Source organism: Poecile atricapillus, chromosome 4, assembly GCF_030490865.1.
Source record: "Poecile atricapillus isolate bPoeAtr1 chromosome 4, bPoeAtr1.hap1, whole genome shotgun sequence".
Taxonomy (NCBI): Eukaryota; Metazoa; Chordata; class Aves; order Passeriformes; family Paridae; genus Poecile; species Poecile atricapillus.
The window spans coordinates 18,902,280-18,918,201 of NC_081252.1; the positions used below are offsets into that span (position 1 = coordinate 18,902,280).

Sequence of the window (15,922 nt, forward strand, 5' to 3'; positions counted from 1 at the left end):
GAAAACTTGAGAACAAAGCCATAAAGATTCCTTAACCTGCTCTGCTAGGGAATAAAGATATCTTTACATCTGGTTTTCACAAGGCATGGAGGGCAGAGCATTTGGCAATCATGGAGCCTCAGTTCAGGTCTTGCTTTTTGGTGTTGCTGCTGGGATGGAGCAGCCTCTGCGTGGTCTCTGCTGGTGTGGCCAGTGCAGGTGGCTCTTCCTTGTGCGTTCCCAGGCAGGTTGGCAGCCAGACAGGGGACACAGCTAGACAGGGTCTACTTCTGGGAAAAAAATGGTTAGTTTGTCCTGACTGAGATTTCTGAAACTCCACTAACTGTCTTCTGTCAGTTACAGGACGTGATTTAGGCATTTTCTCTGGACTCTATTGAAACTTTTTTTAGAGTAGCTAATAAAATTTGCTTCTTTTTTTCTTCCCCCACTCTTTTTCTTCTCTTAAACACCTGCCAATGTAAAGTTTCCCCTCATTTAATTCTGTTTAACTTCTATTGGATTTCTAGCTTAGGTGTGCTGTACATAATTGAGGGAAAGGGATAGCTACAGCATGTCCATGTCCATAGTTTATGTTATCTGATAACAATAGCATACAAGATCTTAGGAACTGCCAGCCCATTAGCGCACTTCCATTAGTGAAACTGCACATTCTATACCCAGGGATGTAGCAAATGGCTGAGGAACTGCAGGAGAAATTTTCTAATTCTGTTAGATAATCTACTTACAGAAATCAGGCTCTTAATGTGTCATGAGAAAGAAAACATTTGTACCCACACTGTACAAATTCAGGAATTTCAGTACTTAAACACAAATATATTCATAATCTGGGAGGTTTTGTTTTCCATTGTACAGTTAATTCTAATGAACAGATGATAAAAAAGAATTCTGTAAAGTAAGGCTTTTAAAATTAGATTGGTTTCTCATTGGTACAGTTCAAGCTACAGCAATTCACTTATTAAATATATGTTTAAATTTCAATTCAGTTATTCTCAATGACTTTGGGGTGACAAGTCATATATTCAGGTATTAGCAAATGCTTAACAACTTTGCTTGATCAGAATCATTGATGGCTGAATTGGAGAAAAGGTCTTGATTCAGGCATTAGATCTTGAGGAATTTAAAATTTATCCTTTGATAGATAAATAACCTGAGAAGTTAAAACACTGAGGCATGCCTGTGTAAAACTGAGAGCTTGGTGCCTCCTTGCTAGAAGCAATTTGTTTTGCTGTTTTGCTTTCAGCTTATGTATTATTTCCGAGCTGATCAAAAGAATTGGTAGCAAAGTGTGAAATAAATTGTACTTCTAAAGAAATCGATTTCACATTCCTTGGTGCTTTAAATGATTTTAGTAATATTAATATTTAAAATATTTCTGTCTGAAATCTTTTTATGACTGCATATACTAGTAAAGGTCCCTATTTCATTCAGCTGTTTTTCATACTAGTATATTACACAGCAAACATTGTAGAAATACTATCTTTTTGCACTGAAATGGATACAAAAAATCTCAAGTGTCTTTTTGCACCTAAATGACTCAAGTTTTATTCAGTCAATAAGAACAGTCTATTAATCCTTTTTCTGTGTTACATGGGTTAGAACTTGAAGAGTATAAGGTCCTCAGCTGAATGAGATGCCTTCCTTAACTTCTAGATTGATTTGCAGAAAAGTACCCGCTACATTATCTGATTTAAATTGGCTTTATACTTTCCTAGTTTATCTCAGCAGTTTTTACCATTGTTATGCAAATTTAAACTTTGTTTGTTTGCTTGCTCTTAGCTAGGAAAACTTTGTGTAGTTAAAAATATCTGTTCAAGATATTAATAAGCACAAAGCAGAATATTTATAGGTGCATTGTCTAAGAAATAATGGTCATTTAAGCATGCAAATATATGTATTATGATACTATTGTCTTAGCAGGCTAGAGTGATCTGACAGCCGGGTACATTCATGTAGAATGTACACATCAATCTAATAAAAGCAGTCCAGACATCTGGAAGACATCTGGATCACAGTGCTGCTGTACAAAAACATTTCTTAACAATTCGCATTATTGCACTTACCCCAGTTTCCAGTCCTGTCCACCCTTTTCTCCTTGTTTCTTTCCCCGGCTCTGCCTTTGTCTTTTATGTACTTGCAGAATCTCATTTTTCCTTTACAAGTCACCTCCATCTGCTTATGTGTCAGAGTGGCCCTGGTGCCACACATCACATAGAGGAATTCTCAAGATGAAGGGCTGTATTCACATCACTACTTCTGTCTCAGCACTGTTTCGTGCTTGTCACTGCTCGGCACTCAGCGCCACACTGCCTTGTTTTGTCAATAACCATTTATTTGTTGCTGGAATAGTAGCAACCATTACATCTGACCTCCCTGTTTCATCAATTATGAATAGATTATTGGATGTGAACATCTGCAAAAGCTTGCTGTTGAACTTACCTCCTGGCTGGGATTAGATAAAGTATTAAACTGTTGTTTATTGTCAGGCCAAAACTCTACTGGGAAGCCAGGGAATTCCAGGACTAGCAGACTCCCATCAGCAAGCACCAAAATTGTTTAGTATTGCCACCGTTTCCCATAAGATCGTAGCCATTTATTATTTACACTTATTACTAGTTGTTATAACATACTTGATAAAAGCTCTTGGCAGGCACAGTGTTTCCAGCTATTGTCACATCTGTCAGGATGGAAAGGATACATAAACTGGTTTTTCCTCTTATGTTGCTGTTAAAGGGTAACAGATGAAGCTTCTTCACTCCAGACTGTTAAGCCATGCTTCATTTTGAAGAAATATGTCAACAATGGCTGGCTTGGAAAACATTACATTCCTGTCCTAAATATAGATTGCAGTAACCTTTACTAGGGCAATTTCTTTTGCAGTGGAAATTTCAAATTGCACAGTGACAGTAAATGAAAATACTTGGATTTGATGTTTGCATAGTTTTTTTCTCTGGATGACTTTTAAAAAACTTTTCCAATATGAATGAATAATAAAACCCTTTATGATGTATAGGAAATAAGAAAATCATTACTTCATTCCTGCAAAGTTGTTGTGTAAAGAATCAGAATTAATATAATTATTGGTGGCACAGAAGGCCAGAATTAAGGACAGAATTAAGGACAGTAAGGCAGAAACAAAAATTAAAGTTTATTCAATCATCTGTACATTTCATCTCGTTAAGCTTTCTGTGCAGCAATATGAAGCATATGGGATGAACTGCTGACCTTGTAGACACCAACAGAAGTTTGAAATTACTCTGGGCAAAGGAACTTTTTCAATTAGTTACTTATATTTACATATCATCCATTCAGAATCAAAGCAAGATGTACATGTCCTGAGTATTATGTGACGCAGACAAGATGATACAAGCAAAGAGCCTTAGGTCTGATCTTGATAGACTGTGAAGGAATGAGTGAAATGTTTGTCTTCCTTCCCTTAATCCTTCAAGCAGATGCACACACAAGTAACCTGACGCATGTGTTGCTGAGTGTTTGTAGAGCATGAGGGTAAATACCGCACTTGATGGCCCAGTAGATCAGTGGAGGAGTGTCAACTGGATTAGTTACCCACAGGGAGAGTGGAGCCAAGCAGCACCTCAGTGATAGCCATGTCCTAGCTCCAGAAAGTCTTCAACAAGGGTGTTCCCCTTTGACCTTTGACTTGGACAGACTTCTAGTTAGATTCTTCTACTTCCCTCTCCTCTCCCTGATCCCCTTGCTCCAAGATGTATGCTTATGTTATGCATTATCCAAGCAAAGTCACTGGAATAGGAGTTCTGGAACAGACCAGACCAATTCCAGCCAAATTCTTTCTGTCTCTGTAAGAAGATTGACAACATTTGTGGATTTCTGGTAATTTATCCAAAACTACAGCCAGTGTAAGTGCATGTGGCTTAGGGCAAGGAGTTAACGTTCACACAACTGAGTTGGTGAATTTTAGTTGTGAGTAAAGAGGGAAAAGTAACAGTTCAGTCAAACCAGAGAGTTCTGCTTCTTTCCTGGATGTGGCACCCAGTTTCTGTACCCCTGAACTGCGAGCATGCAGATGGAATATGTGCAGCTTCTACCCTGGATGCTCACTATGCCTGAACATATTTAGCACTGAGCAAGGTGTGGCCTTCCATTCAGTTGATACTGGTGTGTAATATTCCTGGGATCAATGAGCTCTGCTCATTATGATCAATACATTTCATCAGCAATACAATTTTCTTTTGCAGTCCTACCTCTCCCATGCTGTGTTTTGGCAAAAAGGATTATATCCGGGTTTGTATTGTGAAACTTTTCTTTAATCTTATTCAGCATGGCCACAGGTGTGTAACCACTCAAATTATGGTAAAAAAGACTGCACATTTTGTCATTTTTAAATAAACATTTCTGGGGCAGCTACTGGTCAGAGTTCATTGAACTGCAGTGTGCCTATGCGTGCAATTCTATTGTCTCTTATTTTCACTGGACTGTATCAAAATTATTATTTAGCAACCATCAGAACTATGTGCTTTTTTCTGAAAGTATTTAAGCGGTACAAGGTGGTGCGAGTCCTGTAGTCTCACTCGACTGCATTGTCTGTCTACCAACACCTATTGTTAGCTTCAGAAAAATACTGTCAGATGCTGCTAGCCAGGCTGGGCCTTAGCCTGCCGCTGCAGTGCCTGTCAGGAATCATTAGCTACTGATCTCTTTGACTAATGGTCCAGTTGATTGTCTGATTCATGTTCAAGATCTGTAAATGAGGCAGAAGCATCTTTCCTGCTCACCAGCTGTGAAATGGCTAAACACAGCTAGATTTGCAGAAATCAAAACAAATGTATTTCCAATAAAGTTTGGCAGCAATATCAAATCTAAAGTTGAGAGTGGAACTATGTTTTTGTGGTTTTTAAAGTTACAGTATTATAAATCAATGTTATCTCATCATGTGCTTGTCAGAGAAATGTATTTTACCAAAACTGTGAAATGCTGGTAGTAGCATTAATCTTATGTTGAGTTGGATAGATGTTCTTTATTCAACATAAATTCATACTTTCAGTATTTGCTCTTTTGTCCATTATCCCCAGATGTATCAGTGTTCCACAGCCTCTGTGCTTTTGTCTGAGTCCTGCATATGCTAATGGGGTGTGCATGCATGTCTTTGTGCACATATAAAAGAATTACAGGTATGAAAACAATGAAAAATAAAGGGTGGGATTTTGGATGGAGGGATTTCTTGGGGGAGGAGCTCCTGTATCTCTTTTATATTAATGGAATAAGGCCTGGAGGCTCAGCCTGGCATAATGCCAAGATAACTGAAGTAAATCTCTGCCTGAGAGCTCACGAATATTTTTCTTGGAAAAGGAGCTAAACATGAAATTTACCACTAGCTAGAGAATTAGTGTGAATTAGTTACCACAAACAGGCTCTAGTTTGTGGATTTAAGCAGAGCTTAATACTTTATTTTTACACTGTAATTGTGGACACAACAGACTTACAAAGACACAGAACGAGAGTTGATTTTGTGAATGGATGCTTGCACAGCAGCTATCCTGTGGTCTGTTATGTGGGAGTTGAAATCCACCTTCAACTTCTACCTTCCTATCCTGCATGAAGGAGGAAAAGTGATTGAAACCCACTGTATTAGACATTGATTTTCATGTTATTTGGGTTTTTTAAGCTACTTTTTCCACAGACCCACAGAAGTAAAACTTTTGAGACAGTCAGTGTGCTTGGTCACATTGATCCAAAAACTAATCTGTGACCGGAATCAGTGTGGTTTTTATAATTGCTATATTGTTAAACTTAGGTTACGTTTTTTTATGTAGTGTATAATAGTGTATACATATATAGTATATATAGTAGAAAGAACTGTACATTATTCTAATCTGTTCAACCTCATATACAACTAGTTGCTAGGAGTATCAAAATGTCTTTGAAACAATATGGAAATTTTATAATTTTAGAATGGAGTCTAGTATGATCAAGATAAATCTATTTTAACAGCTTCCTTCCTCAGAACTATTTTTAGATGGCTAATTCTAAAAAAACTAACAAACAAAACAAAATATAAAGGAAAAATAGACGTTTTACCCCTTCAATAAGTAAATCTCTGGAAACTTTGTCTAACTTTTGAGAAGGAAATTTAGCTTAATGTGTGTAATACCCAAACTGGTTTTAATATACATTACCAGTATAGAGTCTTACATAGTCCCATTCAATATCTATTTACACATTGTTATATATTTTTATTGATACATAAATTAACAAATAATTACAAAGAAAATTACCAAGATGACATTTTCAAGCACTATATTTGCTATAGAATACTGCAGCAGAAGCATCTTACATTAATAAGAAGGTTTTTCTTTTGTTGTCTGAATTTTTCCCATGCAGTAAAATTGCACATTTGTGTAGGAGTTTTCAGCATTAATTAATCCACCTCTTCTTTGGATGTAATCTTCCCCTGCACAGAATGGCATATATATATATATATATATATATATAATGCTATTTTCTGGTTATTCTTCTGTCTAAAGGCAAACTTTCATTGGGAACCTATAAATTCCATTAGATCCAAATGATGACTGGCAGAGCCCTGCCCACACAATACTCTGCCACATGCATGTTTTCTCCTATGTGGTATCCACAGCAAGCTGGTTACGTGGATTGGTTGTTCCTATCCCATAAAAATAATCAGGAAAGTTTTCATGCCCATTTGTTGGTTTTAGGCTTTTTACAGATTCTGGCAGGCATCACTCTGCTGGTTCCAGTTGATTTTCCAGCATGTAAATTTTGTATTTTTTTTGTTTTGAATGAAAATAAAAAATCTGCTGTAATTTCAAGAGACTTTGGGTGAAATCCTATAATGCTGATGTGTTTAACTGTCACTTTAACCTGTTTGATCTGTTCCTCTTTTTCTATCCTGAAATGTTTCTGTCCTGAAGTGTTTCTATCCTGAGGGTTGAAGGTTGAGCATACATCACAGGAGAAGAGAACCCTCTTCACTTCTTTCACATAAATGGGTACTGGGCAGCTGTGGCATCCAGGGGCATTACACAACTCCTTTCCATCAAGCTGCTGTGTCCCTTTCTGTGTCCCTATGTGTTACCTGAAGCGGGAGGAGTCATTTGAAATACAAACATAAAGGGTTTCTATGGTAATTTATCAAGATTTCCTCCCTTTCATGAAGATGTTTCAATTTAAGTCATTTCCTCATTATTTAGAATGAAGTACAATAGAATGATTTGTATAGAATAGTGGTAACCTGAGACCAAAATGAGCATTTTTAATCAGTATGAATGAGTGGCTTTATTTATTTACTTCTGTCTTTCTCACAGCTGTTGCAGCGATGCAAGGAAACAACTTTTTACTTCAGCTGTGCATGATTTTTCCTTGGGTTTATCTGTACTTTTCAGGCTTTTTGATATCTTTAATAGAAAAAAATATACAGTAGCCAAATCCTTAAGTTCCTAAGTAACCTTCCTGCACCACAGAGTAATGACTGCAGGCCCTATGTCCAAGTTTAATATTGTAGAGGCCAGTTTAAAGTAGGAATGATTTCAGTCCAGCACATAACATTTGTGACACTTCCTGATACTCTGATAGCAAGTTTTCTAATATGGGCACGATTATTCCAACAAACGCTGTAGTCTCCTGAGTTAAATGCAATACCAAGAATTATTTCTTGGACACCTGTGTGTTTCTGCTACCATCCTGGATCATTAGAAGGATGTACTGCAGGCACTGACAACATCATGTATGTATTCAGTTTAGGGAGAGTTCTGAACTGATGTGACAACTTCCTAACTGGGGTGCCTTTGTACTCTTTCTGTCACACTTAATGCATTGATAACTCAATTGGCAGTGACCTGCAAGGATAGGATGCAACATTAGAACACTACTGATAAGAAAGTACTTGAGGGATGATAAATAGGGCAGTGCACATTAATCAATGCTACTTCTGGTGCACACAGAGCTTGTGCAGCTAAAGAATAAGAACCATGTCCAGGGATGCTGCTGCATGTAGTAAAACCCCAAAAACTAGGAAATCTGAGTGATGGAAATGGTGACACCCACAGCATTAGCACACACAGGTTGTCTTCTCCTGAGCCATGCACTTTGCCAGTGACAGGGGATGTGCTCTTAGTGGAAAATGCCCAGTCTTTTACCTCAGTATCATTGGGCATCATGGGGCATGCGGGATACTGTCATATTTCTCTGGGCATCTCCCATCCCCCTTCAGAGCTGGTAAATGACATTCACTACTCCTTTCTTGGAAATGTGCAAAAAGGATTTCCATAGAGAGTCTTTGGAGATTTCCTGTTTTCTCATGTGTGTAATAGATTGGGTCAAGCAACAAAGAGGAGGGATGAAAGAATAAGATTTAATTTTATATGCACTCTCCTGTCATCACCATTGAAAAAAAAAAAGGATGAAAAGATAAATTCTGCAATACAGGTGATGTCAGTGTTAAATTAAATTAAGATCATATATTTTTATGCAGCAGCTTTAAGCCTTCAGTTATGGAGGGGTTGATAATAATAGAGTAGATTCCAAGCTAATGTTAATAAACTTCTTGTGAGTGAATAATTAATTAGAAAAATAGCAGCCCTATCTACAGTATTTTAAGACAACATAGATGAAATGTATAACCTGTAATTGATTCAGTTTTGGGGCATCTGAATTGTACTAAGATAACTTGTGACAGATTAAAGAAAGAAAAATAATACTGAGTTGTATTTCAGCATATCATTCTAAAACAGTATGAATGCAAAGGGCACCATCTTAAGTTATTGATTATCAGAAACTCAATAAAAGCACAGGCTCTTAAAATCCTTTAAACAATGGATAATAAAATTTATACTGCAAATCAGTAAAAAAAACTCTGTTTTTTTGCAAATTGCCAAAATACAGAGACATAATTGCAAGTTATGTCTTTTTGATTTGTAATTACGGAATAGTTTCAAACAACTATAAATAATGATCAAAACTCTAGTCCCATTATGGCTAATTAGAGAACAGCTGTAGAAGTGGGAAAGCTTTAATTTTGTGTTCTGTGTGGACAGAGAGATTGGGAGGGGAAGAAAAAGTGGGAATTCCTACTATTCATAAAACACTATTTACTGTTTTTATCTTCCTGTTTCACAGGTTTTGAACACTTCTGTAGATATCTTCACAACCCTTTGTGATTCTGCTGGCCTGGGCAGAGCATATGCAGCTGTAGCCCAGATCCTGGCAAGGTAGGTTAACACATCCTTGTCTGACTGTCAGTGCAGATTCACTCAGCTGTGAAAGACTTAAATTGTTAAGAGGTCTGTCGCTTCCCATTACTGACTGCTTAAATTTTAAGCAGTGCCCTTCTTGCAGTAAGTGACCCTTTCATCGAAAGTTATTTTAAACTGTTACACATTTTTTAAAATGTATAGTTCTAGTTTTTCTTTGCCTGTAAACCTGTCCTTTTTCTTCCACATTTTGAGGGCTTTTTAAGTGTTGGGGTTTTTTTTTTTTTTGTTTGTGGGGGGACCTTACCTTACTGGAAAACAGAAATGCAGACCTATTTTTCAGGTTAAGAAAGAGAGGAAACCTGGAAGAATGTAGCAAGCTTCAGTAGGTGTCTCAGTGTAATATTTTCTGAACTGTAAGTTTCCATTTATTGCACTCACTTCTGGTTTGTGCATGTGTAACTAGGTACAGATTTGTTGCAAATATGATGCTTGTGTTCAATATTTTTTGTTTCAGCATCTGGCATTAAAATCTTCCTCCAGGTGAATTAGTTCAGGTACAAATTTTGACATAAAATAGTCTAATGAAATTACCATATGAGATAGGGAAAAAGGATATTAAAGTGAAGGTTGTAGCTTATTCTTGATTTATCCTATGTTTGAAGACCTCAGTGCATATGATGCATGATAGAGCTTGGCAATACGGAGAGGGACTTGTCACCAGGTTTATTTCAGCGTGCAGAGCAAATTCTCCTCTTTGAGTTAGATCCCTTGTCTCTTGGCCTTATCCAAGCACACACGGATCAGCCACAACCACAGTACTCTTCAGCTCTCTGATGCATAATTCATGTCTACATGTATTCTGAGCATCCTAAATAAGGACATGAGGAAAGATATTCAAAAAGACACAGAACACACTAAGAATACCAGATCCCAGTTTTAAAACTCTCTTAAAGCCTAACCAAGAAAGATTAAGTAGAAAAACGCCAGCTGTTACAATGAGTGGCTTTGCAATGAGTACAAAGTTTTCTGAGCTCTCAGTAGCATTCCTGAGCTCCTTGTATTCTCAAAAAGTAGCAGTCTGGGTAGAGGCTGGGTTAAGATAGTCAAGAGAACATCCCTGTTAAACTATGTATATTAATTTCCTTTCTGTGATTTAGGCATTCTGGAATGAGGGCACATGCATTTATTTACTCGAGAAGTTGCAGATTTTGAGACCTTTCTGAAGTCAGTTTATTAAACCCTTCATCTGAAAGACCATGCCAGTGCAATTATTTTCTTAAAAGCAGACCAAAAGACAGAGTGGCTAGTGATTTTCTTCTGCATCAAATCTGTATTCCACACCTTCTGGGAACATTCTATAGCTGTCCATGAATGGACAGCCCCACTGCTTTCCAGTTGTTGCAATTTGGAAGAAAAGGAAAACAGTAGATGAGCAGTGGGAACAGATACTAAGAGTGGTAAGACTCCTCAGTTGAGTATTTAAGGCATTCTTCTAGAAGAGGAATATTCTGATTCATTGACGTGAAGGAGGAGTTTAATCCCATGTATAGGATCAGGGATTTAATCTCTTGAAGAGCAGATTAGAGAATACATTGGGTTTTCCTGGTGAAGACCCAGCCATGAACCCTTTCTTTTGAAAATCGCTGTTGACTACAACAGATAAAACCCATCTGCTAGTTTTGCCATGAAAGCATTTACCAAATTAAACACCTTACATATGTACCTGCTTTGAAGAGCTTTGGGTATGTGATAGGGATTTACTCTTCAACCCTGTAAAACATCATGGTGGTTCTCAGCTGTCAGTGTTGGACACGAAATGATTCACATGGATGCAGCTCTTGGTGTGGTGAAAGAAGAGACGTTTATTTGTTCTTTCAGTATTTGTAAGTTTTCGATCATGACTAGGGATTGGATAGTCAGGTTACCACCTTCCCTACTGGACTGGCTGTGAGAGATGTCTATCAAAAGGCATATCTTTAATGGAATGTATAAACACCTATGTTTATAGTTACTTTCTTGGGAAAGTGGCTAGAAATTATGAAAACAGTATTGAAAGGCCTGATTTTCAGGGTGACGCTCACCAACTTTCAGTTGTTTGAGAAACTTATATAGGGAAAAGTCTGGGCACCTATGAATCATGCATGAATCAAAATAGTTTGGGTTGGAAGGGATCTTTACAAGTCAGCTAATCCACCCCCCCTGCAGTGAGTAGGGACATCTTCAACCAGACCAAGTTGCTCAAAGCCCCATCCTGGCTGGCCTTGAATATATTCAGGGATAGGGCACCAACCACCTCTCTGGGCAACCTGTTCCAGTTTTGCCACAGTTGTTGTAAAACATTTCTTCCTACATCTAATCTAAATCAACCCTCCTTCAGTTTAGAACCCTTGCCCCTTGTCCTGTTGCATGAGGCCCTGCTCAACAATTTGTCCCCATCTTTATGACAAGCTCATTTTAGATACTGTAAGTTCTCCCTGGTGACTTCTGCAGGCTGAAAAACCTCAGCTCTCTCAGCCGTCTTCATAGGAGAGGTGCTCCAGCCCTCTGAGAATCCTGGTGGCCTCCTCTGCACCCACTCCAACAGGTCCATATCCATCCTGTGCCGAGGATGCCAGAGCTGGACACAGAACATTTTGGATAAATGCACCAATAATCACTGCTGGTGGCAGAATTCCCATATTCAGCTTGTTCAGTTTGCCTTTACTTGTACTGTTACCTGGTCTGGGCTAGATTTGTGTAAATAATTCTAAGTTTGATGGGTAACATCTTCACAAGAAGATGACTCCCAAAAATAATGCATTACAACCATAATGTCTGTGAGAATTTGCGCTTATTTCCTTGTGATAGATTGGATAAAGTGCCCGAGCCCTCCTGAATGGCTCAGAACTTGTCTATGGCTTTAGAATATTTTGTGAAATCTTTGCTTCAGATGTTTCCAGAGACCATGGGAAACTGAAAATCTTTGTCATGTACATTTAGTCATGTCATTTTCCAGGGGAAAGAATCTGACATAATAGCATCATGTTCTTGACTTATTCTGCCAGTGTCCACCATGGTAATGACTTCTTGTGGACACATGATTTATACATCCAATTCCATCACATGAGCAATCCTATAAAAGGTGCATATTTTCATAAAAGTCTAATAGGGGTAAAAATCTCATAGGGCATTTTAGCATGAAACTGGAAAATGAGTTGCTGTAGATGTGTAATCTCTTCTGCTGAAGTCATCATAACTGTTCTGTGGGATCATGAATGACTATATCTTTAGGAAATTGCATTTTATGCATTTAGGAAGGTGATGTCTAAGGAGATAGAAAGTATATGGCTGTATAAAATAACATGTAGATTTTTTAAGGAACTATAAAATATTAGCCCTTTGAGTAGAAAAGACCTGCTTATCATGTTATCAGGTCTTGTGCAGGATAAGTGTTTCAGTAATCCTTCTAGCATACTTTAAATATCTCAAGCTGTAGTGCTTTTAAAAATACTTCCTTTGAAAAATTGTTAACCTGTACCAATTGATTGCTACCTGGCATAAGTGAAGTTCTAACAGTGAGAAATATCTTTCTGATATGTATCAAATTGGTTCCTGTTTTCCTCAAAGAGGTTATATAGGCTAGCAATTTTCATATTTTCTATATGTGGAGCAGAAGTTTTGATGTGAAAAATAAAAAATGGCCAAAAATGCATCAAAACATTTCTATTAATTCATGAAATTAAGAAAACCTTTTTACATTTTCTCCTGTCACTGATTCCATTTGCTTTATTACTTTCAGCCTCTAGCCCACAAACTTGGTGGCACAATCAAAAAACCCCTTAGTGGCTGTTTCATCTCTGCTCTATTTGATTTCTCCACTCTGAGTAAATGATTAAGTTTTCATGCATTGGTTCAACCAAAATCTATGTTCACTCAACCACATCCTTTATTGATTACTTCTACTGCAAACAGTAGGCCAAGTGTGATATACATAATTGGACAGTTGTCAGGGGATGTGGGTGTTAACAGTCCTGTTTTCCCAATTGGAAAGTGGAATCACCTTGATACACAAATATTCTGCACTGTTTCATTCTCATTCCTTGGACCAAGGAGTCCTTTTCCTCAGAATATATGTTTTTAACTCTCAAAGGTCTGGTTGAATGGATTTAATGATTATACCATATAATATGCTCTTCAAGTTGCACCTGTGCACTGCATATAGAAAACTAGAAAAATTGGAATTAATATTTGTCTAACACTTTAACCTTGTCTTTTAACTTATATAAATCATATGCTGTGTTTCTGTAGGGAAACATGTGATTTTCTTTTCTTTGGAAAAAATAAACAGGTTAAAAAAATATGTGTTTCTAATTCTAAAATTTAGCAGCCTTTTGACATTTGGTAAATGTTTACAGTCTGGTATGTTTCATATTCTCATGGTAATAAAATACTTTAAATTAGGAAAGTTTAGTAAATACAAGTCTGCTAATTGACCACTAAGCTTTACAGCAGCATATACTTGAGCATTTCAAGAATGTTAGTTTGCAGTGGTTTAGCATCCTTTTGTAGGAATTTTGCCCTCTCAGTCACATACAGATAATCACTGCAATATTGTAAATTTGCAGCTAAGCTTTGCTGTGTTTCCTCTTTCGTGGCAGGCTGTTATAATTACTCCAATAGCATAAAAGAGGGAAATTCAGAGTTCTGACAGATTTTTTTTGAAAGCGCATATCCCCAATATATTTTATAATAAAAACTGTATTGTAAATAAATGCTAGGCCATCATTTTCTGCAGGAATATAACTTGAAGATGGTTTAAGATGGTGAGAAAACAGATCACAATCCTTTATCACTTACAGAAACTCCTGTTTGTGTGAATTTCTTAATTAAGACTGGATTTTCTGTCTTGCTTGGTGCATTGACATTTAGCATGTGACATTCCTACATTAGTGACTCAAGTTCATGGCTAATATTGAGGTCAGCTGGAGTAACACTCCAACCTTAAAGGGAAAAAGGGCACCGTGCCTAATTCACAAGCAAGCTCAGATGTCTGTCTTATATCTTGCAATCACACTGCTGAGGTCTTATATTGTTAATATGACTGGCTTTATTAAAAAAAAAAAAATAAAAAAATAAGGAAATCTGCAAATGTTATTGTCAAGGTACATTAGCCAATTTTCAAGTTAGATGCAGCTGTGACCTCAGGTTGCTCTGAGCTCACTGGGATTTGGGGGTGGCACCTGCAATCCACAGTTTATAGGTTTGCCTGTGTGACCCTGGCCACCTTTGATCCACCCAGCCACAGGGCAGTATTGTGTTACAGGGAAAGGCTGTCACCCCAGAATTAAGATACAATACTTTTATGGAGCTGCTGCTGTACCACCAGCTTCTAGAGCAGCTCTGAATGACAGAAGACCTTACTGAAAAAAACACCTTCATACCTCCTTCCCTTATTTTGTCAGGATGTGAGGTCCAGCTGAATTAAAGATATTATCAGCAGCTTAGCAGGGGAAAAAAAAATAAATAATGGAAGGTCCAAAAACCCTGTTGTATCAGTCACCTGTTTTCATTCTTGGCCTTAAAATATGGCACAATAGTCTGAAAGAATGTTTTGTTCTATTTTGCTGAAAGGATCCAGCTTTGCCCTCAGACATTCTGTTTGGATGTAGTTTTATTGAGCTCAGCACAGGTAGCACTGGAGGCCATTTGGAAATAAAACCCAGTCATGGATGAGTCATCACAAAGTAAAGTTGCTTCAGAACAAGGGGGCAGATCTTCAGCATTTGAAGAAGCTATCTGAGTAAATATTTCATTTTGTCCCTGTCCTTTGCTTCAGTCAGGGAAAATCAAATGAGGCTGTGAAGTACTTGGGAGAATTTATGAAGAATGCTGAGAGCGCTAATCTAACCCAAAGCCTGGTGGATGCAAATGTCCTACTTGGAAAAGTTCACAATGAAAGAGTAAGTACTGTTTGTAGTAATGATCTCAAACTTGATTTACTTCTTGGTAAAATCTGGTTTTGTTTATGAGATGATGCAGGAGGATTTGCTCCAGGTGTTGCATCTTGCAGGAGTTACCCAAGGAGAAGTCACTGTGTGATTAAATGAAATGTGCCTTAATTTTCTGGGAAAGGTGAAAGTTTCACATCATATTTAACACACAGAGTATTGTTCTAAAATAGATGAATATAAAACTCCAAATTCAAATCGGGACAAACTTTACATGTTGTGAAAAATCTGCATCCAAATCACCATTGGGGCCATATATGCCCATAAAGAGTCATCGGTTAATGCAAATGAAATTTTATTGCAGTATACATGAATGCATACTGCACTGCATGCTAATGAGCTGTTTATAATCTTAGCTGCATTTTTCTTCTACATCCTTTCAGCCAAATTTGGGAAATAGGTTCTAGCAGCAAGTAGTTTGTCAAAGGTCTGTTAGCAGTGGAAGGACTTTCTCTTCTCGCTCCACTTGCACTGCAGGAGCACTTGGGTTTTGAAACCAAAAGGGTTAAAGACATTGCTGCAAAAGTGAAAGATTCATGCTTTAACCCCTATTTAGAGCTGAATTGCTACACAAAATTATTTAGATACAATAACTAAAAAATAATTTCTTCTGTATGCTGGATAATATGGAACTTAGGAAACACTTTCACTATGAATAAAATAATAATATAATAAAATATCTTCTGTTGCATATTTTTTTGTCATAAGTTCTGTGTGTAATATATTGAACAGAGCTCTTTCCCCTTT

At 37.4% G+C, this 15,922-nt stretch overlaps 1 protein-coding gene across 1 annotated transcript in view; it reads left to right on the top strand.

The window, feature by feature from the left end:
• TTC29 (tetratricopeptide repeat domain 29) overlaps positions 1-15,922 on the top strand; it is a 115,326-nt gene that overhangs the window by 53,278 nt on the left and 46,126 nt on the right. The window contains exons 8-9 of the mRNA XM_058838830.1: positions 9,112-9,203; positions 15,004-15,127. Coding sequence (XP_058694813.1) covers positions 9,112-9,203; positions 15,004-15,127 — 216 coding nt within the window. The remainder of the gene's footprint in view (positions 1-9,111; positions 9,204-15,003; positions 15,128-15,922) is intronic.